Here is a 27,539-nt window from a genome sequence, read left to right as displayed (position 1 = left end):
TTTATAATTATGGGTATCAGTTTTCATAGTTGTGCACAAAATAGCATTTCTTTGGTTTATAAATTCATGGATTAGGGAAGGAGTTCTATTGTTTTCAGTAAAGGGTAATTATTAATTGGATCATTTAATCTGCGAATGGTTATTATTCACAGAGTCTTTCAAACTGAAGGGTCAATATTTATTAGTATTTTGTGGTATAAAAATGTTTAATTAGACTTTAAGATCTGCTTTCTTAAATGAAAAAATTATTTGGCAATCTCCATAAACAATTGTTTGTTTCTGTGTGCCAAAAACGGATATGACATACATTTTTTCTTACCTTTTGGTACATTATGCATATAACTTTCATTTATCACTTCCAGAAATTTTGGCTGGAAAAAAGACAGATTGGAGAAAAAGACAAGACTGGAATAAAAGTTGCATACATAAACTGAAACATATACATCACTCTTTCTTTTCTCTTTGATAACTAAAAACAATTTATATTATTATTTATCGAGAGATAAAGTCCATCAATATTTCTTAAGTTGTTTAATTTTCATCTCACTATTGGTGGTTAAATTGAAAATTTGTTACAGTGAGTGAATAAGATGACTGACAGAAAGGCTATACAATTTAATTCAGTACCTAGAAATGCATGGGTTCTGTAATTTCAAAACAATAAGATTTTATTTCATTGTTTCATCTTGTTACACTGCCCTATGGCATAACATCCTTTATTACTGGGAATAAATAACAAGCAGTCCTTTTCTTTAGGAAGTTGTTATGTGTATACATTCTTTACAAAACTGTATAACACATAATTAATGGGCTTTAAACATTACCTGAAATGTCTCTTGTAGCTTCTGTCTGATTGTCTGCTCAACTGACATCTGCAAAAAAGGTCAAATGAACATTTTTTTATTAAGATGAATACTGATGAGATGTAAGAACTTTTATTGCAGTTAGATAAACTACAATTGCAATACACTATACATTATTCTATGCAATTCAAGAATAATAAGCTTTGGAAAGAATATTAATTTAGCTGACTTTATTCAAAATATGCAATAGAATGTATTGTGCCATTAATTTGTTTCTATAACACCAACTACTATTCTCCAAAGCTTGATAATATATGTAATCCATAGACAGAAAATTATTCATAGTCTTCACAAAAATCTACCACAAAATGTTAAACAACCACTCATGTTGTGACCTTGACCTTGGATTCATGAATCTGTTTTCCACAATGATGTTACATGTACACTGATAAACCTGTTTCTGAGTCTATTGCATAACAATGGACTGGTTACCCATTTGTTATCTTTTCTAAAACACTTTAAGTGACTGACTGTTATGACCATGTATTCTGACTCTGATCTCTTCAAAAGCAGATGATAGTAACCTTATTTACTATGCTTCATGAAAATTCCTCGGCTGGATATTTCTAGGCATATATATTCTCCCTTACTGCATTTCTGGGCAAAATATGACACTGATAAACTGGAAATATTGCCTTTTAAAAGTAACAATAGGTCTAAGTGGTTGGAGATCATTAACCTGACTGGCATCTAGTAACAATAGGTCTAAGTGGTTGGAGATCATTAACCTGACTGGCATCTAGTAACAGTTGGTCTAAGTGGTTGGAGATCATTAAACTGACTGGCATCTAGTAACAATAGGTCTAAGTGGTTGGAGATCATTAACCTGACTGGCATCTAGTAACAGTTGGTCTAAGTGTTTGGAGATCATTAAACTGACTGGCATCTAGTAACAATAGGTCTAAGTGGTTGGAGATCATTAACCTGACTGGCATCTAGTAACAATAGGTCTAAGTGGTTGGAGATCATTAACCTGACTGGCATCTAGTAACAACAGGTCTAAGTGGTTGGAGATCATTAACCTGACTGGCATCTAGTAACAATAGGTCTAAGTGGTTGGAGATCATTAAACTGACTGGCATCTAGTAACAACAGGTCTAAGTGGCTGGAGATCATTAAACTAACTGGCATCTAATAACAATAGGTCTAAGTGGTTGGAGATCATTAACCTGACTGGCATCTAGTAACAATAGGTCTAAGTGGTTGGAGATCATTAAACTGACTGGCATCTAGTAACAATAGGTCTAAGTGGTTGGAGATCATTAAACTGACTGGCATCTAGTAAAAATAGGCCTAAGTGGTTGGAGATCATTAACCTGACTGGCATCTAGTAACAATAGGTCTAAGTGGTTGGAGATCATTAAACTGACTGGCATCTAGTAACAACAGGTCTAAGTGGCTGGAGATCATTAAACTAACTGGCATCTAGTAACAATAGGTCTAAGTGGTTGGAGATCATTAACCTGACTGGCATCTAGTAACAATAGGTCTAAGTGGTTGGAGATCATTAAACTGACTGGCATCTAGTAACAATAGGTCTAAGTGGTTGGAGATCATTAAACTGACTGGCATCTAGTAAAAATAGGCCTAAGTGGTTGGAGATCATTAACCTGACTGGCATCTAGTAACAGTTGGTCTAAGTGGTTGGAGATCATTAAACTGACTGGCATCTAGTAACAATAGGTATAAGTGGTTGGAGATCATTAACCTGACTGGCATCTAATAATAGGTGGTCTAAGTGGTTGGAGATCATTAAACTGACTGGCATCTAGTAACAATAGGTCTAAGTGGTTGGAGATCATTAAACTGACTGGCATCTAGTAACAATAGGTCTAAGTGGTTGGAGATCATTAACCTGACTGGCATCTAATAACAGTTGGTCTAAGTGGTTGGAGATCATTAAACTGACTGGCATCTAGTAACAATAGGTCTAAGTGGTTGGAGATCATTAAACTGACTGGCATCTAGTAACAGTTGGTCTAAGTGGTTGGAGATCATTAAATTGACTGGCATCTAGTAACAATATGTCTAAGTGGTTGGAGATCATTAACCTGACTGGCATCTAGTAACAGTTGGTCTAAGTGGTTGGAGATCATTAACCTGACTGGCATCTAGTAACAGTTGGTCTAAGTGGTTGGAGATCATTAAACTGACTGGCATCTAGTAACAATAGGTCTAAGTGGTTGGAGATCATTAAACTGACTGGCATCTAGTAACAATAGGTCTAAGTGGTTGGAGATCATTAATCTGACTGGCATCTAATAACAGTTGGTCTAAGTGGTTGGAGATCATTAACCTGACTGGCATCTAGTAACAGTTGGCAAAATGTTCTGGGTCAATAGATGCTTTCTTAAGTAAATTCTTCCAATGCTTCTGTTTAAAGGTTTTCATTTTCTTTCTTCATCCTTATTTGATAGCATCTCCAGCAGCTTTGTAGTCTTTATATTCACATGTTGTCTTTTAATCCAATCCAAAATGCCAAGTGTACCTGGATGGAGACTGCCTAAGTACTGATGGTTGACTACCAAGTTGTTCACAGTCAAGTTTTAAAAAATTATTTGTTATAGTGACCTGTAATGGCAGAAACTAATAAAAAGTGGCAAAAACCAACTTTCTGGTCAAGTATTGATGGCTTCCACTCTATCATCTCCATTTATCTTTGAGTCAAGTACTTTATATGTACTTTTATTTTGAATGTGCCCTTATCTGATTTTACTCATCATCTGATGCTTCACAGTATATACTTGCAATTCATCTTTCCCTGGTTGTTTTAATTCATGGTTGTTTGGGATCTAAAAAGACATGCATTGTGTTGATGCCAAAATGGATATTATTATTAATATTATAATTATTATTATTATTTCCTCTCTCAATTATGTTCAGTAGTTTTTAGAGGTCAATTCAACATTCATCTGTTTAGTAATATGGCAATATTTGATGGTGCAGTGGCATCGTCCATATAAGAAAAAAATGAAACCTCTTGTGCTAGGATATCTCTGCCAATTTCTATGAAAGTTTTGAATTTAAATAAATACATAAAATTGTATAAATACATGTAAATATTTATAAGTGATTCATGAGAAAAGACGACACACAATGTATACCACAAGCTAACTTGGCCACAAGGTCAGTTGAAATAACAAATACAAAACAACCAACCAAACATTAGCCATACAATTGATGCTGGACAGATGGAAGATGCTGGACAGTGGAAAAATGGAGAAACAGTTAATGGATAGATTTGTGACCACTGTGTCTAATCTTTTGCACATTCAGTGTAGCTGAATAAAACATCTGCTATAAGGTTTCATGAGAAATTATGAATATCTACAAGTGGTTTCAAAATATGTATAAAACTTGAAACAGCAAGGAAAAGCAAACCTTTCAAGTAATATTTGAGTCAATAAACTTAAACAGTGTGTGTACACACACACAAACACACATGTGCTTATGAACCTAACTACAATACTGAGCATCAATGACTTGACTAAAACTGTTTGCCAGTAAAAGTCATTGGCAAAATAAATCAGTTTAGCAGATTGTATTGCAATTAATTTATATAAATTTCTCCCTTTTCTTGACTTACATTATAATTTCCGGTACAACTTCAACTAAACAAAGGCCAGAATCATGACAAATTTATAGGCAGTTTTAAAAATAAGGAATCTAACTGGAATTTGGTCAATGTCACATCTAACTGGAATTTGGTCAATGTCACATCTAACTGGAATTTGGTCAATGTCACATCTAACTGGAATTTGATCAATGTCACATCTAACTGGAATTTGGTCAATGCCACATCTAACTGGAATTTGGTCAATGTCACATCCAACTGGAATTTGGTCAATGCCACATCTAACTGGAATTTGATCAATGTCACATCGTTGCATATCCCGATGATTCCAAGCTATGCCACTAGAAGCATGATCTGGCCAATATTTCAACACTGCAAATGCGTATTTGTCTCTTCATGTACAGCTACACAACCACGAGTCTCATTATCTCGTTTTTTGTGTGATAAATCTTTAAAATGGAGTGATACCCGACTGTATCTGAATGTTACAGATTTCAACATCAGCAGGATATCATTATATTCCTGGCTTCTTGCCGCTGCCTGGTTGTCAATTAGATAGTCAACTGGGCTGTCTTCTGGTTGTAGAACGAGTCATCAACTGGTTGTCTTCTGGGTCGGCAGCTAGGTCATCTTCTGGGTTACCAACTGAGTCAAAGTATGCATTGTTGCCTGAGTCGTGGTTACTGGTCATCACACACTTACGACTGGCAGAGAGACGAATAGGGCAAAATAATGAGAAGAGAAATCTTAAGTTACAAGTTCTTGCAAGGTCATGATAACAAGATTTCCATTCTTGTAGTGCCTCTTGATATATATATTTAAATTGTTTGTCTGTTAGCTTTAAAATATTTTTTATTCCATTACATGTTATTGTAATGTAATATTGCTTACTGGACTTAATTTATTTCTTCAGAATTAAGCTCAGTTCTGTTTGACTTGATTGATATTTTCATATTTATTTCATTGATGTAAATACCTAATAATATAAACCTTTTATCAAGTTGCTGACATTAAAATCAGTGATAGTTCTGGTAAATAACTTTTTCTATTTTGTTTTAATTCTTTCTCAGAGTAAGAATCATTGAGTTGGGTCAAGGTCATACATGGACTACATGAAGTGAGACAAGTGTTAATTCGTAAACAAACATTTTTTTTTCTAGAATGATGAACTCTTGATCCCCATCTGGGAATCTGTTTTGCATTTTAGTTAGTCTTATAAGTGATGTTATGATAAGAATTCTATTAGTTATGCCTAACACTTGAGAAGTCAAGTTGTTTTATGTTGTGACCAGTTTGGGGCTTAATGTTTATTTTCTTCAAATTATTGAATTTCAAGTGATAGTTTTCCCTGGACATACTAAAGTGCTCTGATAATTCTTGGACAAGGACACTTACCCGAATTTATAAAGAATTCAAAAACTGAAATAATATTCTCTGTGATTCAACAAGAGACTGTTGACACATCAGTACAACGCTGATTATTGCATACATCATTGCCTTCCATCTTGGATTTTCATCGGGATTTGAACTGTGATTCACTTAAAACTTTTCATTGATAGAACTTGTGTTTTAATTCTTGGATTACAATATGGATTTAATTTGCAATACTGTAAGTTCTTTTTTCTTATTTTTTTACTTTATAGTCTAGGGAAATAAATTATTTGTTACATTTTACAAAGCTTGTTGTCTTTACTCTTGACTCATTTTAAAAGCATAGACTTGTAACACTCTATTCTGGCTGACAAAAGACTAAGTTCTTATTCTTTTGAGATTCCCCAATCAGGCTCCGTTTTGTTTGGCAAACTATAGTGAAATGTGCTCGCTCTGGCAGGGTGGTTATACTGCTTCAGTTAAAAGAGATGTCTTCACACATACTGCATCATAAGACAACACCACTGCAGCCACAATTGGCCCATATATACATAAACTTTAACTAACAAAAATTACTATCCAATTTTTTTCTCAATTCTCATTACAGTTTATATGGTTATACAGTTGGGTATAACAATCGGCTTGTTCACTGATCTCATGCAATTAAATGGAGATTTCCAAGTTATGACCGTAGGGGTGTAATTAGTTTCACCTCCTCATGTCCTTCAACTATACAGATTTTTTCCTACTCATGTCCTTCATGCCTCCATACAGTTTTCAAACCAATATAACCTTATCAGAAATGAGAACTCAAAAGTTTCCAAATAATGACCTGGAGGCAGCATTCCTCCTCGACCGGCACAAGAAATGAGGGTGTAAGCCAAAAACATGTCAAATACTGTATTTTGTAGCCAGGGCTTTAAATGACATTTATAAACTTTTAGATCTTCATTTACAACAGTTACAAAATGTTGAACTTTAAAAATTATCTGTTACATCCTGAACTGACCCTCAGTTCATATGAAATTTTAAATCCCATTATATACACATACAGACCACCTCCAATCATATCCCAAAATGTAAAATCTGTATCATTAACAGTGTAGAAAAGAGATATCCTAACTAATTAATCAATGGACAGATTGACACCACAACATTTATAAATAGATCATAAAAGAGTGTGAAATTTTACATTGTCTGATTATTTGTAGCATTTAAAAAAGGTAAAACTTACACTTATTTGAGTTGCCATGAGCCTCTTCAATCCAACAAAAATTCTTGGAAAATGTAGGAAAACTGAAATATATAAAGAATGTTTGGAAAATGTAGGAAAACTGACAAATATCAAGAATTCTTGGAAAATGTAGAAAAACAGATATAGCAATAAGATCTCTTTAACAGATATTATTACAAGCAATTTAAATGGAGTGAAAAAATTGTTTTAGTGAAATTAGCTATGATGATACTGATGTGCAGGAAACATTTCGCAGTATACATGCATGTGGTCATGCTTTAACATGTTAGGTTTAACTGCAAACTGCATAGACCCAGATCAATTGTTGTATAATATGCCAGCAGATCTGGGTCTCTGCAGTTTGTCAGGAGTAACCAGCAGAACAAACAACATGGACCCTGATCTGCAGTTACATTATGCTATGTAAGATCAGGGTTGATGTTGTTTGTAGTTGGGCCTGACATAAGAATAACTGGCATCTTTCGGACAAGAAAGTCTGCAATACACAACTGACATGTAAAACTCCACAAGCACTTGCATTTTCTTGCATGTGATACCACAGCAGCAAAGACACTCGGTGAACAAAACTTGTTGTTTATTGTAATATGCATCAATCACTTAAATACAAACTTTGTTGGGGGCTCTGAATAGCCAAGTGGTCTAAAGCGCTCTCTGTTATGGATCACTGTCATCTCACCTCTGTCTGCGTGGGTTCGAGTCTAAGGCTCGGCTAGCGTGGGTACGTGGGAAAGCCTGCCAGTAGCTTCTCATGGGTCGGTGGTTCTTCCCTGGGTTTTTCAGGGTTCTTCCTCCACCATTAATACTGGCTGCCATGTATAGCCTATTGTGTGCTGAAAAATGGCGTTAAACACTACAACAACAACAAAACAAATCTCACCTCTGTGTGGGTTCGAGTCTTGGATTTGGCCAATGCGGGTATGTGAGAAAGCTTGCCAGTAGCTTCTTGTGGGTTGGTGGTTCTTTCTGGGGTTTTCCCGGATTCTTCCTCCACCATTAATACTGGCCACCATGTATAGCCTATCATGTGCTGAAAAGTGGCATTAAACCCTAAAACAACAACAAACTTTGTTGTTTGTTAAGTACTAGTTAATATGCAGTGGTCACTTCAATACAAAGGGCAATACACAACCAGCTATCTGAACATGGGTACTTCATCCTTCTTATTCAGCCATCCAAAATGACTATGGCTGATAAACTGTCTAGATCTCAAAATGGTTGAAGACTGTACAAAGATCACAATTTTTTTAAAAAAAAACAGTTTTTTTAAATTCAGTCATAATGAACCAATCACAGACCTTAAAACTACTTTGCAAATGACCTCCTTGTATCTGAACTCTTTGCCAATGTTTTCAATAAAACACTATAGCCTTTGAAAGTGGCTGCCTTAGTAACAAAGAATATATCAAAGTCAGTATTGTCTAGGAATTCCACCAGTAAGTATGTACCTCAAGGTTCAATTCTCAGGGCCAATTCTTTGCAAGATTTTTTATCTGTATTATCAAAGATCACAAACATAATAACAATGTACGCAACAACTTCCTATCTTACACTCACTTTGTCCCTAATACATCGAGGGATACTTTAAACAAGGAATCCAAAGTCCTTTGCAACAAGGTGATCATTAACACACTAACGTGGATAAATTCCAGGTCATGGCCATTGGTAAAAGTATCTGGATAAATTCCAGGCCATGGCCATTGGTAAAAGTATCTGGATAAATTCCAGGCCATGGTCATTGGTAAAAATATCTGGATAAATTCCAGGCCATGGCCATTGGTAAAAGTATCTGGATAAATTCCAGGCCATGGCCATTTGGTAAAAGTATCTGGATAAATTCCAGGCCATGGCCATTGGTAAAAGTATCTGGATAAATTCCAGGCCATGGCCATTAGTAAAAGTATCTGGATAAATTCCAGACCATGGTCATTGGTAAAAGTATCTGGATAAATTCCAGGCCATGGCCATTGATAAAAGTATCTGGACAAATACCTGGATAAATTCCAGACCATAGCCATTGATAAAAGTATCTAGATAAATTCTAGACCATGGCCATTGGTAAAAGTATCTGGATAAATTCCAGGCCATGGCCATTGGTAAAGGTATCTGGACAAATACCTGGATAAATTCCAGGCCATGGCCATTGGTACAAATACCTGGATAAATTCCAGGCCATGGCCATTGGTAAAAGTATCTGGATAAATTCAGTATCTGGATAAATTCCAGACCATGGCCATTGGTAAAAGTATCTGGATAAATTCCAGGCCATGGCCATTGGTAAAAGTATCTGGATAAATTCCAGGCCATGGCCATTGGTAAAAGTATCTGGATAAATTCCAGGCCATGGCCATTGGTAAGAAAACCTCTGAATCTAATCTTAATCTGGATATTTTTGGTGCCTCAGTAGTCTGTGATGATCAAGCCACACTAACCAGTCACTTTGAACTAACATACTACCTATAATCAATCTGGACTAACACACTACCCAGTCACTTTGAACTAACACACTACCTATAATCACTTGGACTAACACGCTACACATAGTCACTTTGGACTAACATGCTACCCAAAGTCACTTTGGACTAACATGCTACCCATAGTCACAGGTCCTGAGACTAAGTTTGATGACAAATGTACACAATAGAGAAGGACATTAACAAAGCTGCACTCTATTCCCTGAATAAGAACTCTTTCATTAAAAGAAGACCTTTCAGAAAAAGGAAAAGTACATGACAATAAAAGACTCTGAGAAGCTCTGGTGTCCCTTAAAATTGTAATAGGGATAGAATTGTCCAAATCACCCAAGAGTGATATACAACCCTTCGATATGAATGGTTCATAATTCTCCACAATAAAATCAGACTGGGGTTTATTAGACCCAACAAATATATTGCTTTTAATACATGACCATGACCATGACCTTGACCTCTTAGAGATAAGAGCATTTGGAATAAGTCTGTCTTGATTCTGATGCTTATTTTTCAATTTGTAGCAATGAGAAACAACGTGTCCTTTCTTCTTGCAATAAGTACACGTAGGAAGAGACAAGGATTTTTGATCAAGCTTATCAGAAGCTTGATTTTTAAAAGTTGTGCCAGATTGAGATTTAGAAGGGCTTGTATTAGGCTGAAATACTTCTGCCAGAAGAGTGTTGAGTGGAAGTCTTATTTACTTCTATGAGCTAAGGAATACTCATCAGCAGCATTTTCAACCTTATTCTCATCAAGATAAATTTTAATGTCAGCATGGACACAATTCTTAAACTCTTCAATGCTAGTTGTCTGAGACTTTCATAATCTTGATCAACTTTCTTGGTTAAGCGAATCTGACACGAGTTTGTCCAGCTTCTTTTATATAGTTTCTGAATTTTTGCTGATAAGCCTCAGGGACTAACTCATAACCCTTTATGATGCATTCCTTAACCAGATCATAGTCAGGACTCTTCTGACAGGGATGCATAGATGTCTCAGGCTTTGCCAAAAAGTGCTAACCGTACTAATTGAGTCCTTGGCCATTTCAAATTTTCAGCAACTTTTTCAAATAAGGAAAATATTTGTCTACATCTTTTTCCAGAAAAAGGGGGGGGGGGCAATAACCTAAAATTCTTAGTGACATCAAAACCTGAATTTGTATGTGAAGTGGAAATGTGCTTTTCATTTGCCAGCTCCATTTCTTTTATTCTAAATTGAAATTCCCTCTCTTTCTTCTCTCTCTGCATTTGCATCTCTCGCTCTCTCTCTCTCTCTTTCTTCCTTATCCAATTAAATTTGTTTTTTGTAACTGCAATTGTTCATTTTGTAACTGCATTTGTCTTTCTTTCTCTCTTTCTTCCTAACCTAATTAAATTTGCATTTGGTTTTTCTGTAACTACATTTGTTTTTCTTCATCTTTCTGTAATAATATTTGTTCTTTCTCTTTTCCAACTGCAACTGCATTTGTTTTTCTTTTTTATGTTTCTGAAATTCTAACTTCCTTAACTCTAACTCCATCTTGTAGTTTAATTTTAATTCCTTTACTTTTATGTCAGAGTCTGATACAGACTTCTTGATCGAAATCAAAACACTTTTATTCACAACATTCTTTTCGACCAAATACTGGACCAAAATATTTTTATTTCTTGCTTCGTTAAGGAAGCTTTTGCCAAGAAAGATCAAATTTCCTGGCAAGTTGAATCAATTCATATTTTTTCAAAAGGTCTAATTGTTCCTGAATAGAATTTGAAAGAAAGATTTCCACTTCTGATGACATTGTAAAGAAAAGCCTGTTGATTTCATTAAAGATTTCAAATATGTAAAATAATACTTGGGATTTAAAAAATTTCAAAAGTTAGAGAATTCAAATTTCAAAAAACAAAAGTTTTCTGAAATATTTTAGCCAAAAGTCATATATCCACAGGAAGAGCAACCCACTTTTCTTTGTTATGTTTTAGGCCCTTTAAAACAGTAACAAAAAAAGAGTGAAGACAACAAGTTTTGTAAAATTTAACAAATAATTTATTTCCTAAGAAAAACAAGGTAAAAATGAGAAAAAGAACTTATGGTTTTACAAATAAAACCCAAAAATAATCCAAGAATTAAAAAATAGAGGTCGTAGTAATAAAGTATCCAAGTGAAACTGAGTTTGAATCCCAATGAAATCCAAAATGGAAGGCAATGACATATGCTGTGGTCAGAGTCATACTGATGTCTCAACAGTTCTTTGTTGTATCACAGAAAATAATATTCCAGTGCTTGAATTCTGTGTAAATTTCTATAACTGTCTTTGTCCAAGAATTAATTTAGAGCACAAGTATTTCCAGGTAAAAATAATCTCTTGGAATCCAAATAATTTGAAAAAAATTTAAAAATTCAACTCAAACTGGTCACAACAAAACACCTTAAAGTGTCAATGGTATAAAGCCTGACTGACTAAATTCTCTACAGAAAAAGGTTATACACTAATTTAAGATGCAAAACAGATTCCCATATGAGGGTGACATGACCATGTTTCTAGAACAATATAGAAATTTTTTACATGCCTAACATCACACCCCCTCGTTATGGCCTCAACTAAAAGCAATGATTTTTACTCTGGGATTGAATAAAAAAAGTAAAAATAAAAAAAAGTTGTTTATTTCAACTCTTACTGCTTCTGAATAATGGTCAGGAACTAGGTCAGCATTAGATACTATACAAAGACAAAATGCCATTTGTAAGTGGGTGACAAGTCGCCTGAAAATGTAAACTTCGCCTTCTTCTGTTAGGTACAATGACTGACCATACCATATTATTTTTAAATGCCCCTCACCTTAGCCCGGTTGGTTCTAGTGTTGTAGCAAAATGTATTCATCAAGGCATCAGTAGCTAGGCCTAGTTTTTATATAAATTACGTTGACAAACAAACTCTTGCCCATTCACAAGCATTATGTTTTGATAGCTGATTGACCATTAACCCTTTTCCGAGTAAGGCAGCAACTATCAATTTCCTGCATGATATCCTTTGATGATAAAACATACAAACTTGTGTTTTATGATCAGAATCGGTGATCTGGATATTTATTGACTGCCTCTTATACACTATTTCGTCATAAAATTAGTTTGAAACTGTAAGTGAACCAGTAGGCCTAACGGGAAATAATGGCGGACTTTGCTAAGTCTGGGATGTACCAGTTTATTAGATTGTCTGTTTTCTTAAATCATCAGGCAAATATATTCAGAAAAAATATACAAATCATTTAAACCAAAGCCTAGGTATTATTTTATTAAAGATTTAACTTTAAAATGCAAATTTTGTAGGTCAGAAACGTGTGGGACAATGCTATGTTGTGTAATTCGCAAGATGCGCTTTAAGGTCTAAGCTGTTTTCTGACTTGTCACATATTTGCGAAAATATGGGAAAAAACAGCAAATCAGATACTATTTATTTGCCTAAAATTACTACAAGTATGTATACAAATAAACCATAAATTTGTGATCCTGTCAATGGACTGTTGTAATGAAGCTATATTATAGTGAGTGATTACATTACGAAAACATCTCCATCTAAAAACAGATGCACTCACGTCGGTGTTGATTCTGTAGGAAAGAAGGGACTGCAACTTTTGATGGTGGGACTCCTACTTTTACCAAAATGGGAGTCTTGGACTCTTAGTTTTAAAATCCTAGTGAGACCTCTGGATACAAAGTTTCTGTCATTAGTGTTTACGGAAATGTCAGGTCAAACTGAACTGAATTTCTGGAAAATGTCAAATCAAATAAATAAAATTATGTTACAATAGCATGCAATGGAAGAAATAATTTTTTTTTAAACTAACAAACAAAAACAAACAATTAGATTAAATCAAATATAAATTAAATCAAATATACATAACAACAGTGTTTGGGACAACCTAGCACCAATCAGGTCAGAATTTATAAATCAATGAATGTAATGACCAAGTCTTGTGCATTTATTATATCCTTAATGTCTTCTGTTTTAAAATCGGTAGGAAGTACAAACAAATGGGATGGTGTGCTAATACTATAAAAATGATACTGACTGGAAGCCACAGCATACCCCTGAGCTGGTCAGCTATTACTTCAAGCAGTAAACTTCCAGTTCTTAGGCTGCACTCATGATGAAGGCAATTACCATTTGTACCAAAATGATGCTGCATATTGCAACAACAGTCTAACGTGGCATTGCAGAACTGAGGAGAAATGCAAAGAAATTTTCCATAAATTTATTAAGAATTTGAAAAACAAAAAGCATGACATAACATAAATAATTTCAACAAACAGAAAATTCTGTTTCAAATGGTGCTAAGAACTTTGCTCAAAAGCCAAATCAACAGAAAAGACCAAGAAGTGAAAAAGCTAATGCAATTTTAATGATTTGACAGGGGAGTGACTTTGGCTATCAAATTTAATTTATCATTAATTTGTAATCTGTTACTTAATTTGATATTGTTGCTTTTTGCAATGCTGAATACACTCAAATATAATCAAATAAAGTTACTTATTTCAATTATCTATTGTTGTATATGAATTTCAAAAGTACTGGGGTGACTTTAATACAATATCCATTGTTTTCATGTGACATCACAAAACGTGCGCACTTCTTTATCTGCCATTTTGATTCCTTTGCTATGCAAACTGGCACCCAACAACATTGTTCTTCCCACATAATTATGAAGGCATGTCTTATTTTGTGTGGAAGGATATAACAATACATCACATTCTGTTGCTTATGTCAACCGTACGAGACTGAATGTGACTTTTCCCCATTTTTTCTTCTTCAAATAAAACATTGAACTTTTCAATTGTCTTTGTTATTCTTTCATAAACAAAGAGACCAATCAATAAACAGATATAAAAACAAATGGGTGCACAAACAAGTAGAAGCATGTAATGATTTTCAATTTTCATAGGCTGAACTCGATTCATTTGGTTATCGTTCAAATTATAAAGCCAACCATTAATATGAAATTTCATATTTGCAAAAGCATTTTAAGAACTCTCGGTTCTGAGATTTCACAAAAAGTCATGTTCCATTAGGCACATGTTTCACTGTAAGACACTAAGGATAAAGCTTCTTGGAATCGTTCTCACTTTCATTCAATATCATCCTATGTTCACATCTCCACCACAAATACAATATTTTACTGTAGTAATTAAAATTGGTTTGTCAGCTGTCTTTGGCACAAGCATTTGTTTTTCCAAAAAGTATTTGTACATAAATGTTTGCGCATAATACACATGCTATACAACTTTAATTCCATAACTGAAACTGTATCCCAAAGACCTTTTTCTGGAAATACTCTTTCAAGATGACAATCTTATGGACATCATACAAAATATTTTTTTAAAATCTCGATATTGTCTCTTTGTAAACAATAACTGCATTTCTAACTGACAGCAATATGCATGATTTCAGTTCAACTTCACTATTCTGTCTTTCACCGTAAGCCAAGGAACTTCAGCTTTATTTACATTTTTGTGCTATTGGGGTACTTGTTGTTATAGGGTTTAACGCCACTTTTCAGCACAAGATAGGCTATACATGGTGGCCAGTATAAATGATTGAGGAAGAACCCAGGAAAACCCCAGAAAGAACACTGACCCACAAGAAGCTACTGGCAAGCTTTCTCACATACCCAAATTGGCCGAGCCAGAGACTTAAACCCAAGCAGGCAAAGAGATGGCAGTGATCCACCCAAATTGGCTGAGCCAGAGACTTAAACCCAAGCAGGCAAAGAGATGGCAGTGATCCATAATGGTAAGTACTTCAGACCACTCAGCCACTTGGGTCTCCCATAGGGGTACTTAATTTCAAGTATATCCTATTTATCATTTTGATGAAGTAAAGTATCCTTTTCGACAAGTAAATCAAATTTTTATCTTGAATATACGTGATTGCTAATGTTCCAGTGCCCTAAAACCAAAAAGCCCAACCCCTGGGGCCCCTTTAAGATTGGGTCTGTCCTGTATTCTAAGAGAAGTGCCTGTTGGGCTTGTCGGAAAAAAAAATTGTGATCGCGCTGATGAAATGCAGACATTTTTTTTCTCAAGATCTTGACATATCTGCACATTTGTGTGTGTGTGTAATTTGGACTTTTAACGTAGCTTTAACAATTTTTCAGTCATATCACTACGATGTCTGCAGTGTGACAGTTTATAGTGATGTCTAGCACTGGGGCATCATGCCGCAGACATGTAGCATGATGTCCCACCCAGTCACATTATCCTGACACCAGGCCGACCAGACGTAACACTAACCTCTTAATGTTGAGCGCCAAGCGAGGCAGCTGTTAGTATAATTTTTGTAAGTCTTTGGTATGAATTGTCCAGGGATCGAACCCATGAACCCCCGCATCTGATGCGGATGCTCTAACCACTAGGCCACCAGAGTGGTCCTTCATATTTGAAGTGGAGCTCTGATTTTAAGCAAATTGTAACATGGTGTGTCATTGTAAAAACAATTTTTTACTCCCAAAGCCCCTGACATGATCTTGTTGGAGAAAACAATTTTCTCTAACCTTTGAAAATAGAAAAATAAACCCATCACTTTCATTATGACTGTTACATGTAGCATGTATAAACGGTAAGCAATCATGATTGGAGCTGATGTAAAACTATCCTTTGGCAGTTTTGTAGCAGCAATTAAATTGAAAACAGGTCAAGTATAATCCACCATTTCACATATTACTTAACTGGCTGACAATACCTAGTGAAATATGTTTGAAGACTGCAGTGGGTGAGCCCACTGTGCTAATTTGCATAGGTACAATCAGAATGTGGAACAACCAAATATAGGTAAATCAAAGAGATTCTACAAACATGTAGGAGAACAAAAGTTATTACATAGCATTGCTATGAATGAGCATGTTTAAATCATATGTATTATTGACTTTTTACAAGTTCTGAACAGTGTCAACATTTTTTTGATAGATTGTACCATATATATAAAACACAAGCAACAATCATTTAAACTGTCTGAATAGTGTTCAAGTGTGGTTCTTTTTTGAAGCCTATTTAGGCAGCAATTAACTATCAACAAAGCCCAACAAAAATAAGTCCTGGTCAATAGAATGTTACCAGCAAAATGACAAAAACTATGGTGGTGAGGCAATTATTTCTTTGCACATACTACAAACATATTGACATATGTTAACTTGATTCGTTTTGTTCTGAAAAGGATTTGCTTGGAGAATCAAGCAGATAAGTTTGAACACCAAGACCATATAGTCTTTAGTGAGTGTATATTCCTACATGTAAGACTTCAACGCTGATATTTGTTTTGGGCATCTAGGTCTTATTGCCTAAATAATAGTGCTATTTTGATGTCAACTAACATCGTAACAAAAGTAAAATTTTCAGGAATATCTAACACAACTATCAGCCCATAACAACACTTTTCTACAAAGTAAAGTCATAATGTTTTAATCACACTTAACTTACTCCAATGTCTTTTCTGGTTAAGTTGAAGTAGACTTCTTTAATGAAATGAATAAAAACGTATTACTATTGAAGAAAGTGATTAGATAGCTTCCTTTCATTCAAGATTCTTATCATCCTTTTAACTGATTTCAATATTCCTGGTTCCATCCCATTCCAGCCAACAGAACTTGAAAACAAGTCCACTTGCTTGTATGCGAATTTGAATTTAGTAGGAAAAATACATCGGAACACTGGTAAAGTCTGACTAAAACATTATAACTATCACTTGTAGAAAAGTGCTAATATGGGCTGCCATGTGAGATATTCCTGAACACTCTATACAGCGCCGTTATTTGGGCAGTAAGATCTAGACGCACAAAACATAAATATCAGCATCGAGGTCTTACATGTAGGGCTAGTGAGTGTAGTGATGAACACTATTGACACTTGGATTACCTTCAAACCCCCTATTAAACCCTTTCTGAACTTATATTTTAACTGTAGCAATTGCAACGTTGTGTGACATATAGGCTAATATTAAAAAGAGGAAACTTTTAGGCATGTGGAAATAGTAGTCCGGGGTTGTTGAATTTGTCAGGGCCTGTGTCTGTTTCTGTGTTGAAAGGTTTGTTATGGACTCAAAATGGTGTCACAGGGTGCTTGCGCGCGTTGCGATTCCTTGTGTCATTTAGCGGCATATAAATTTAGTGAAATTTATTTGAAAACGGAAACAATCGGTGCTGAACGCCTTGACATGTACGACGTTTACTATTATCAGATGTAAAATCGTTTAATCCCTTTATTTTAATCCCTTAACACCAGCTGTATTGGATTTTATCGCATCTGCAATTTATTTTGTTACAAGTGTAACATTTCACCGGCTTGAGAGTACATTTCAAAGGACCTGTCTACCTTTTTTCATAACGTTGCTGATTTAACTCTCAACTTTCCAAGGTTTCTTCAATAAAATGCGCTTTGGTAACTGCGTTTGAGCGACTTGATTATGTTCAGGCTGGTACTCAGTTGTCTAATAACTGGTTTACTGGAAAGACTATCAAGTTTAGAATCTCGTTCTGTAACCCATTCGGGTAACAAACTGATTCGGTCTATCGCTGTCATGTTCAGTCGGCCCTAATTATGGGCTCATTCGGGCCATATGAAATATGAATAGTAACTTAATAGTTTTGTGAATTAAATACCTAGATAATCCTCACATTTCTATCACAAGTCCAAAAAGTATAGAATTATCCAAATGAATACCAAGTCTTGAATATTTGGATGTGCCAACGGTCTTGTTGTGCCGACATATAATAGCGTTGTTGTATAACACTACTATAATCTAGAGTATCTTTGAATGAATGAATTCACAATAATCCAAAAATAGTATTTAGTCGAAAAAGTAAATCAACACATTTGTAATTTCAATAAATAATTTAAATAAATAATACCTGTTATATTATAACTGAACAAAACTAAAAGTGATTCCAAGATAGGGATGAATAATATTTTTTAAAATAATGTAAACAGCTTTATATGACAAAATAAGACACAAAAATATGATGTGCGTCATTTTCCCATAAAATTCCCAAACAAGTTCGCTTTCTAGAACATTATACATTTTGTAAATAAGGCTAGAAGATAGAATTTCCAAGGGAAAAAACAAGGCCCTGAACTGACTTCCATGTAAATATGTTTACAAATGATCATTATCTTAAAGTATAATCTACAGTCATGAACAAAAGTTAGATATGTAATAAGTTGATTACAAATGACCCATACAATCTATATTCATAGGCAAATGTTCAACACACAAAATAGATATACATAATAAGTTGTATCCATTAGCTGAATTTATAATATATTATTTAATTGTATGCATATTATTATTATTGAAAAGTTATACTGCACAAGAATAAAGATAAAAAATAGGACGTATTGTTTAAATTAGTTTAATTGCAAACAATAATGGCGAGAGCATCTGATCATCAGAAAACAATGCATGTGCAACGCGGAAGATTTCTACTTAGAGACCCTTTGCTGAACGTGACTACTCCATTGTTAGGATTACTGGGCATCTTGTAGCAGGTATCATAAGAAGATTAAAAAAAGGGCCTCTTTTATCGAAAAACCTCACACGTTTACCTTAATATATCATGGCAGGACAAAAGCTGATTTTAGTACCCTTCAAACGATGGATAGAATTCCATCGTTGGCACGAACAACGGACCACTCATTTGTCTCCCAATCCTCACCTCACAGTTATAACAAGAATTACAAGCTTTGATGGATCGCTCTGATTTGTCAGAAACGGAAAAACCGCAACGGTAGGCAGAGTCTTGCATTATCTTCAACTATTTCACCATAAAGACTAAACAGCTAAACCGATACTGAAATATTTCAAGGTCATGATGAAAAGCGCATCACCAGTGACCAAGACGCAGCCACATGAATGCAAGAAGAAGAAGAAGACACATAAGTCTTTCAAACACTGTCGGCTTCCTTATCTAGTAAGATTGTCCGGGTAGAACAGCATAGACGATAGAAGGGTAGACAATTCTATATTAGTCTACATCTTGTGACAAGGACAGGTCAAGGGAATGAGATGAACTGCGGTTAGTTGTAGTGGAAGAGCGAATCGAAACGGATTGAACTCTTTCACCAATTCTAGCACGCGTTACAAAATTCAGTAATAGTGTGGAGTCTGTCTTCCAATCCGATGAGAGCTGCCTGTTGCGTCACATTCCCTATATACGTGCACTAGCGTTTGCAGTGAATCTATGCGACAGTAAGAACATGGCGGAAACTAAGAAGACGATGAATTGGGGTGCATCGGCTGTGGAGATGAGAAGCAATGGAATAGCAGCGGCTACCAAAGCAAACACGGTCCTACTTCCATTGAGAATGATTTTAATCGTTTAATTGGGATTTAGTGAATTTTCTCTCTGCTTTACAAGAATTTGTTCTGGTACCAGTACCTTTGCCACCTCCTTTTTTACCACACTTCAAGGATTTTAGACGGACACAGAAAGAAGAATCGTAGAAATTTTTGCAACAGCAGAAAGAAGCAGAACAAGCCTTTCTCATTCAACAGCAACAGCGAGAAGAAGAAGAGGCAAGAAGGAAATGACAGGAAGAAGAAGAAGCAGAGAAGAAACAATGTCTAGGAGAGAGGGAGGACACTGAAATTCAAACCGTGACGGTACTCTTAGACATTTTGGCAGAGTTAAGGAGCCTGAAACAAATGTATCCGACTTCTTTAATACGACCCAAGAGAAAAAGACCTTCTCGAGCCAAACAGTCCAACCCCGTACACACACCTACAACACATGAGATACCCACCTTAGTGATCTGTACCAAATCATCGACATAGGCAGGTCCATAAGTAGGCCTTGGCCGTGGCAAAGGGATAAGGCAGTTAAAGCTCATTACATCCCGTTCCTGAGTTTGTTGTTTAAAAAAAAAAACAAAACAACGTTCCTTTATAGGGCCACCCACCTCTTCGAAAAGAGATAGTATTCGTGTGCCAAAATCAATTAAAACTCAAAATCCATTTGTTTGCCTCATAATGTACGTGTGGTCCTTATTATAAAAATCAGAACTAAGAGACACTTACGTTTTTCTTTCTGGTATATTCTCTGGTACAAATATACGATCCAGTTCACAATACATCACTTTAAAAAGTTCATTTTTCTTCTTCTTTGTCTCTTCACTCTCTCCCTTCTTTTTGAATTTCGTCACTTTCACAGGTTTTTTCTCTTCTTCTTCCTCACTTTCTTCTCGTCTTCTTTTCATTCTCTTTCTTAACCTGTCTGGGTTCTTCCATTTTAGAGGATACCTCTTCTGAACCTCTCTCTTCATCCTGCTTCTGTTGCTTCTTAGGGCAGTCTAAAGACCAATGTTCTTTCTCTTGACAACGATAACAGGTGTCTTGACTTTTGTCTCTTTTGACATTTCTCTTGCTTTTTACGTTGTGGACATTCAGAAGACCAATGCCATTTCTTCTTACAGACATAGCAAGTATATTGACTTTTATCTTGAAAGGAGGGGGAGTACTCCATCGGCTTCTTTGATGAAAATCTTCATATGACGACTCTTAAAGCTCTGATCAGAAGTTCGTTCTGAAATGGCTCTTCTATCTTTCTGGTAGGATTGAGAGTGAAATTAATACTTGGAGGGAAGACACTGGTCTTACATTGATATAGGGGACCATGACATTTAAAATGTAGTCATTTTATTTTTTGCACTCAAGATGAAATTATCGCATCATTTCGTGGAGAAAGTAGAAGAAAGTAAGAGACATAAAGGTGACCTATCGCCTCGAGCAGTAGCTGAAGTCTTGGCTCAAATTCATTTCAGCGATTTTGAAGATGACATGAGCGAGCCAGAAACCAGACCCAGAGAATTAAAGTCAAACCAAAGTCCACCACCATTATCCCCTAAAAAGTACTAGCACGTTCAAGGGACGGATAAACGCTCCTCTAGAAAATTTAGAACCACGGCCTACACGTACATGGTGAAGTTTAAAGATTTCAAGTCCGATGTACCGTTGGAGAAAGCAGAAGAGTTCATCACCGACGTGTGGGATTCTTTGTTAACCACACTGAAAGGGCAACGTGAAGCCAAAGAAGACGATCGCTTGATACTTTCCATTTATCACGACAGTCTGAAGTCATTGGATCGAGTTTAGCAGGCCATCAGAATTGACACCTTCTAAAGTCATCGACAAGATTCAACACGTGCAGCAATCCAACGACAAGTTTCACATCACCGATGGAAAAGCGACACTGTACATGACCCACGTTTCTCTTCCCAAAGGGACCGGACGCAGTAAGGTGCTATTGGTGGACGACCTTTGTAGTATCAAGCGCAGCCTCGTCGGAATTAACAACCCTCAAGATCATATGTGTTTAGCCAGGGCTATCGTGGTGCAACGAATGCATGCCGACAAGAACGACACAACAGAATGGACAAGAGCCTGGGAGAACATTCGAATATCAAACCGAGACAGACATCGAAGAGAAGCAGAACTCCTGTTACAATAAGCGGAGATGTCCAAAGACACAACCTGTGGCATTCCTGAAACGCAAAAATTGCAAGACATCTTGGATGCACACTACACGTTGAAAGTACACCCTCAAGAAGTGCGCGGACCTCTGTTTGTTTCAATGAAAAATTTCAAATACGGAAAATACATTCATGTCAATCATCGTGATGAACATTTCGATGCCATTACCAATATCACTGAATTCCTGGGAGACAAATATTATTGTGAGAAATGTGACTATGGCTATAATAAACGAGAAAAAAGCAGACATTCTGGATCAAAATGCTCAGGATGTTTGGCCTGTAAACCCTGCCTTGACGAAGGACAAAAACGAGTGCATTGCCCAACTCGTCAGTGCACTTTTGTCAGCCTTGCCTATTACCAACAACATCTGAAGACGCAAGGTTCACAGCAGAAAAGTACTTGTCAACTCCCGAGATTGTGTCCTACTTGTGAACAAATGATACGTAACAATAGTGAAATAGGCTCACGTATGTCCAGGAAAGAAACGTTGTTAAGTTTGTCACCAAATCGTGGACTTGGAACACAAATGCTGCATTCAAAAGTACCAACCCCACAGCAGGAGGAAGATGACCGCAAGAAGAAAGGGAATTTCATCTTTTTTTTTATATTTCGAATGCATGTAAGAGATCAGCATTTACATTCCTAATTTCTGCGTGACTCATCGAGCGTGCGAGACATGTATCCAAAAGCCTATTTTTAGTCATTGCCCTCACTAGAGGACGTAAAAAAATCTTTTGGGGACTGAACACACTGACCTATTTCGCTCAACGGATTCTTAACCCTATCGATGAGACATGGAGTCAAGAGGACATCGAACTTTACAGAGATTGCCACTGCTATGCCACGGTGATGGCTCACAATTTCTAGGGATACGAAGGACAGTTTCTTCTGAAAAACTATACGGAACAAAGCACCAAACGTTCTGAAGTGACTTTGAAAGGAGCCAAAATCATTTCCATGAGAGTGGGAGAAGTGCACTTTAAAGATTTGATGAGTTACTTGGCCATGCCATTGAGTCGAATGCCTAAAACATTTGGAATGACAGAAATGGCCCTAGGCTATTTCCACATTTTTTCAATACCGAAGCTAATCAACATGTCGTTCTGCCACATTTGCCTGATGCTCACTACTACGACCCTGACAACATGGGTACTGAACAACGAGAAGCTTTCAAGACAGACGCAGCGCCACAGATGTCAGAGGAAGAAGAAGCACGATATATCTTTCAAACACCGTCAGCAGCTCCCATCCCTAGTAAGATTTCAGCGTCCTTGTTGACTGCTTCCCCAACACCCCAACGAGAAAAACTCAAAGATTGGGTTAAAAAGATGACGTCCATTCCTTCGACGGAAGTGAAAAAGAAAGAAGGGAAACCAGAAGTGGAAAAAAGCAAGACAAAAGCCATCCCATTACCGTCACCACCACCATCCTTGATTTCTTCTCCCGTGACACGTCGGACACGTAAAGCCATTTCCAAACCACTACCTCACCCCGTCCAAAATAGCATCAGTGAGGAGCGGCTGACTTCTTTAAAAAAAAGTCCTGATGCAGAATTTGTTAGCCAGCATTTACTACTATCCATCCCATCCTGCGGGTTACGGAGGAGTTCAGGAATCGTACCGTGTTGCCAAAACCCGACTGAAAAGTGTCCGTTTTCCTCAAGTGCAACGATGGTTACAGGAACAAGCCACGTACACCTTGCACAAACCCAATCAACGGAAATTTTCCAGAAAACGCACCCGAGTGGAGGGCATTGATCATCAACGGGTAGCCGATGTCTCTCTTTTGGCCACCTACAATCCTGGCTATAAATATGTTTTGTGTCATCGACGTCTTTTCTTAATTTGTCTTTGTCGTGCCATTGACTTCCAAATTGAGTAGTGAGTTATGAATTTCTGAACCACGCCTTCCAAAAAGAATTGAAGAAACGTGACATTCATTATTTCACCACTGGGAATCCTGAAACCAACGCCAGCATCGTGGAACGTTTACAACACACTTTCAAAGAACGCATATGGAAATATTTTACGCATCAACACACTCTCAAGTACATCGACGTCTTACCGCACTTGGTCCAAGCGTACAACCAATCTTATCATCGGAGCATCGGACGTGCGCCCCAAGAAGTAAATCCCGACAACGAAGTGACCGTCTTTGAACGCCTGTTTGGTACATCCCCGACTGTGGCTGTCCACAAGAAAGGTAAAGAGTTTACAGCAGGAGATTGTTTGCGCATTGGCAAAACCAAACGCACCTTCGACAAAGGTTACTTACCCAAATGTAGGCCGATAAATCAGCTCTTCACCCGTGATCGTCCATCAGTATCAACATATATTTGTGGGGTTTATTTATCGAACTAACCCAACTGGACCACCAAATTGTTTCGTGTCACTGGACAAGTGCGTGGCCGTCACCTTGCCGTCTATAAATTGGAAGACCTGAACGGGGAAGTGTTAAAAGAAACATTACTTTCCCGAGTTACAACACGTGACCAAAAAAGAAGACAAAGTGTACGATGTCGAAAGCATTCTCAATCGAAGAACCCGTAAAGTGGGAAAACAACGTATCAAAGAGGTCTAATTACGTTGGAAGGGAAATCCTCCTAGTTTTGACTCTTAGATCGACACTTCGCAAGTCATCGACTATAAAAAGAAATGACCATGATGCCCTTCAACACAGACTCAGCCATTACAGCAGTGACCAGTCCTTCACCCAGTTCTTTTGTGCAAGATCCACAAAAACAACCATTGTGGATGTGGTGTGGAGAAAGTGTGCCTAAAACGCAAATCGTCTTTTTCTGCCAAATCTTTGTGGTGTATTGTGCCATCGCTGCTGCCATTGCCAATCTGAGTTTGCAATAAGGAGAAAAACAATTGTGGACCATTTTACTGAGCAGTTGCATCGGTTACATTCTTCATAATCCTTCCCTGAAATACTATAAAGTAACAACGGGAGCCTTGCGCCCAACGTCATTTACCCTACTAACAGCAGTCACCACCCAAACAACGACCACAACAATCCGCTTTTAGACTCTCCTCTAAATTCTAGTGACCCCTCAGACAGAGTAACTCTGGAAATATGGACAATAAATTTTACTTAACGTTACCCAGTGACAGTTCCGTGGATGTGTTTCCCCACAATGCTTTGTGCTGTTTCACGGCCAAATTACCTCAGGCCATCCAGTTGGATCATGAAGCCCATTGGGAAGTGGCTTTGGTCGAAATCATTCACCCTACACACATCCTAAACCTCACCGAAAATCAAACGAAGTTTTGGGTCGAAATTCGAAATATGCAAGGACAAGAAAACTTGGATACTAATGATCTTGGTTTTTACCAATCCAGAAAAACCATCACAAAGCAATTCTCCCCTTAGCATGTATGAGATGAAAATTCCTGCAGGTTATTATTATTATTATTATTATTATTTGGTGGGCACTCAGTTTGACTTTGACCAATCAGAACAAACCTGTCACGATTGAGTATCATAAAACGGATCATCGCCTATTGATAAAATTTACGGATGCCGAAATGTTTTATTTCCATTTTATTTGGCATGTTAATTGGAGAGATTACCTTACCTAATGGTCATATTTCCCCTGACAACAGCATTTTCAGCAACAGCCGATTTTTAACGCTCTTCTGTCAGCGGGCATAATTGAGCGAAGGACTGAATTTGATCTTTGTGTACTCTGATGTAGTGGAGTACAACGTGGTGGGACACACATACGTACCATTACTGCGAGTCATTCCTTTCAATGTGGATTCTGCCGCCGCAACCAATGACGAGGAAGGTGGAAACACGTATCACGTTCACCGCGAATTTGTACATCTTCACTATTTGCCCGTCAGTAAGTCGTATTTCGACACTGTCAACATTGCAATAAAAGGAGATCTGGGACAAATTATTCCATTTTCCTAAGGGTAAGTTACGGTGAAACTCCATTTTCGAAAACGATTCTCTAACAAGTTGTAAGTCATGTATCATATGTACCGAGGAGTCACTCGACAGCGAGGACGTGGTTTAAGAGATATGCTGAAATCGGCGTTTCGTTTGACGGCCCCCGTTTTGAAACCGATGATGACACGAGGATTGCACGCCTTGAAAGATACCTCTTTGACGCAAGGCAAAGAATTTCTCCAAAATGTCATCATCGACAAACAAAACCCCAAAGAAGCTTTCTTGACAGTAGGAAAAATGTTTTTCTTCAAACGGGCAAAGACATTTTGGGTCGGCGAGAAACTCCTATAAATGCCATGGACGTTGCCGAGTAAGGCATTCATGTTTCCCTGACGCCACAGCAAGGACAAGGCAGAAAGAAACGACGACGAAGATACCCCTCCAGATGCCTTCACACCCCAGAGCTAGAAAGAACTAGAAAAGACGAACCGTCTGAGAATTAGACGTTTTTGATTATTAAAAACCAGAGAGAGAAAGAAAAAAATGATACACCGAGAGTCTTGCGAATGTTCCAAGTCGGAATAGGATCTGTTTGCCATGCCACCCACCATGATGACGATGCAGGATTCCCAGTGGGTAGAATTTTATCCCATCTCCTCTTTGACAGATTCAGCTCCCATCGAATTTGAAGTCAAAGGACAACCCGAAGATTACATCGATCTTAATAGCAGTTATATGTACCCGAAAGTGAAAGGGATCGACACATCGACGGATGCTTATCCTTACCGAGCGTACCTGGAAAATCTCTCAAGGTACAGAAGCCACGAACACCCATCTGGATGCTTGCGTGGTATGGAAACCTGAGCAGAACGACCAACCAAGTATCCGATACGACGCGTGGAAGTGAAAACCTTCACCATTGCCAGAGGACAGCGATCCACGATCGAACATCATCTGTTTCAAGGACAGTTACCCAAGCGCGTTTAATATCGATATCGTCGAAAATGAAGCCTTCAGTGGAGCCCACAAAAAAAATCTTTTCAACTTTTGGCACTTTGACTTGTCCAAAATCGAAGTCAGTCGCGATAGCAAGACCTCGTGTACCAGACCCTTTCAACCTGACTTTAGTGCCAAGAAGAATTGCTTGAGGTCGTACTTGTTCCAGTACGAAGCCATGAGTCAATTAGGGACCAACACCAGGCACGGCATTACGTACAAGAATTATGAAGGAGGTTGTGCGTTGTGGGCTTTTGTTTTCACTCCAAGCCAAGGCAGCGACGAGGGACATTTCCACCCTTTAAAATCTGGCCAGATTCGTGTTGAAATTCAGTTTGCAAACGGAACCCATGAAGACACGAAGAACTTCATCTTGTATGCCGAATTTGATAATACGATAGAAATCAATAGTTTCAGAGAAATTGTTTTAGACTATTAGAAGCTATGGAAGACTCTTATCCCTCTTTAAATGGCACATAATCTTTGGAAATGGAATGGGAGGATATCGTGGAAGCAGAAACATCCACCAAAAAAGACATGGTGATCATGTCCTGATGGCCAGAACAAGAAGAATATTTAGTCTACTGTTTTGCTAAATATCTGGGAGAAACCATTACAA

The 27,539-nt window shown here is 37.1% G+C and overlaps 1 protein-coding gene across 3 annotated transcripts in view; it reads right to left on the bottom strand.

The window, feature by feature from the left end:
- The window catches only part of LOC149802424 (uncharacterized), a 31,509-nt gene extending 13,546 nt beyond the window's left edge, over positions 1-17,963 (bottom strand). Inside the window, exons 1-5 of one of the 3 annotated variants that reach the window (XM_089951631.1) lie at positions 17,869-17,963; positions 13,595-13,727; positions 7,043-7,104; positions 825-872; positions 320-371 (exon numbers count right to left, since the gene is read on the bottom strand). In XM_089951631.1, coding sequence (XP_089807757.1) covers positions 320-371; positions 825-872; positions 7,043-7,104; positions 13,595-13,694 — 262 coding nt within the window. In that variant the 5' untranslated portion in view covers positions 13,695-13,727; positions 17,869-17,963. Of the gene's footprint in view, positions 1-319; positions 372-824; positions 873-7,042; positions 7,105-13,577; positions 13,728-17,868 lie in introns of those variants that run through there. The other 2 variants (XM_089951632.1, XM_089951633.1) reach the window with 2 other exon arrangements.
- Between the last annotated feature and the right edge of the window lie 9,576 nt (positions 17,964-27,539).

Source organism: Sinohyriopsis cumingii, chromosome 3 (assembly GCF_028554795.1).
Source record: "Sinohyriopsis cumingii isolate HCF-2022 chromosome 3, ASM2855479v2, whole genome shotgun sequence".
Taxonomy (NCBI): Eukaryota; Metazoa; Mollusca; class Bivalvia; order Unionida; family Unionidae; genus Sinohyriopsis; species Sinohyriopsis cumingii.
The sequence above is the reverse complement of the archived record's forward strand: the minus strand, read 5'-3'. Positions and strand labels throughout refer to the sequence as shown.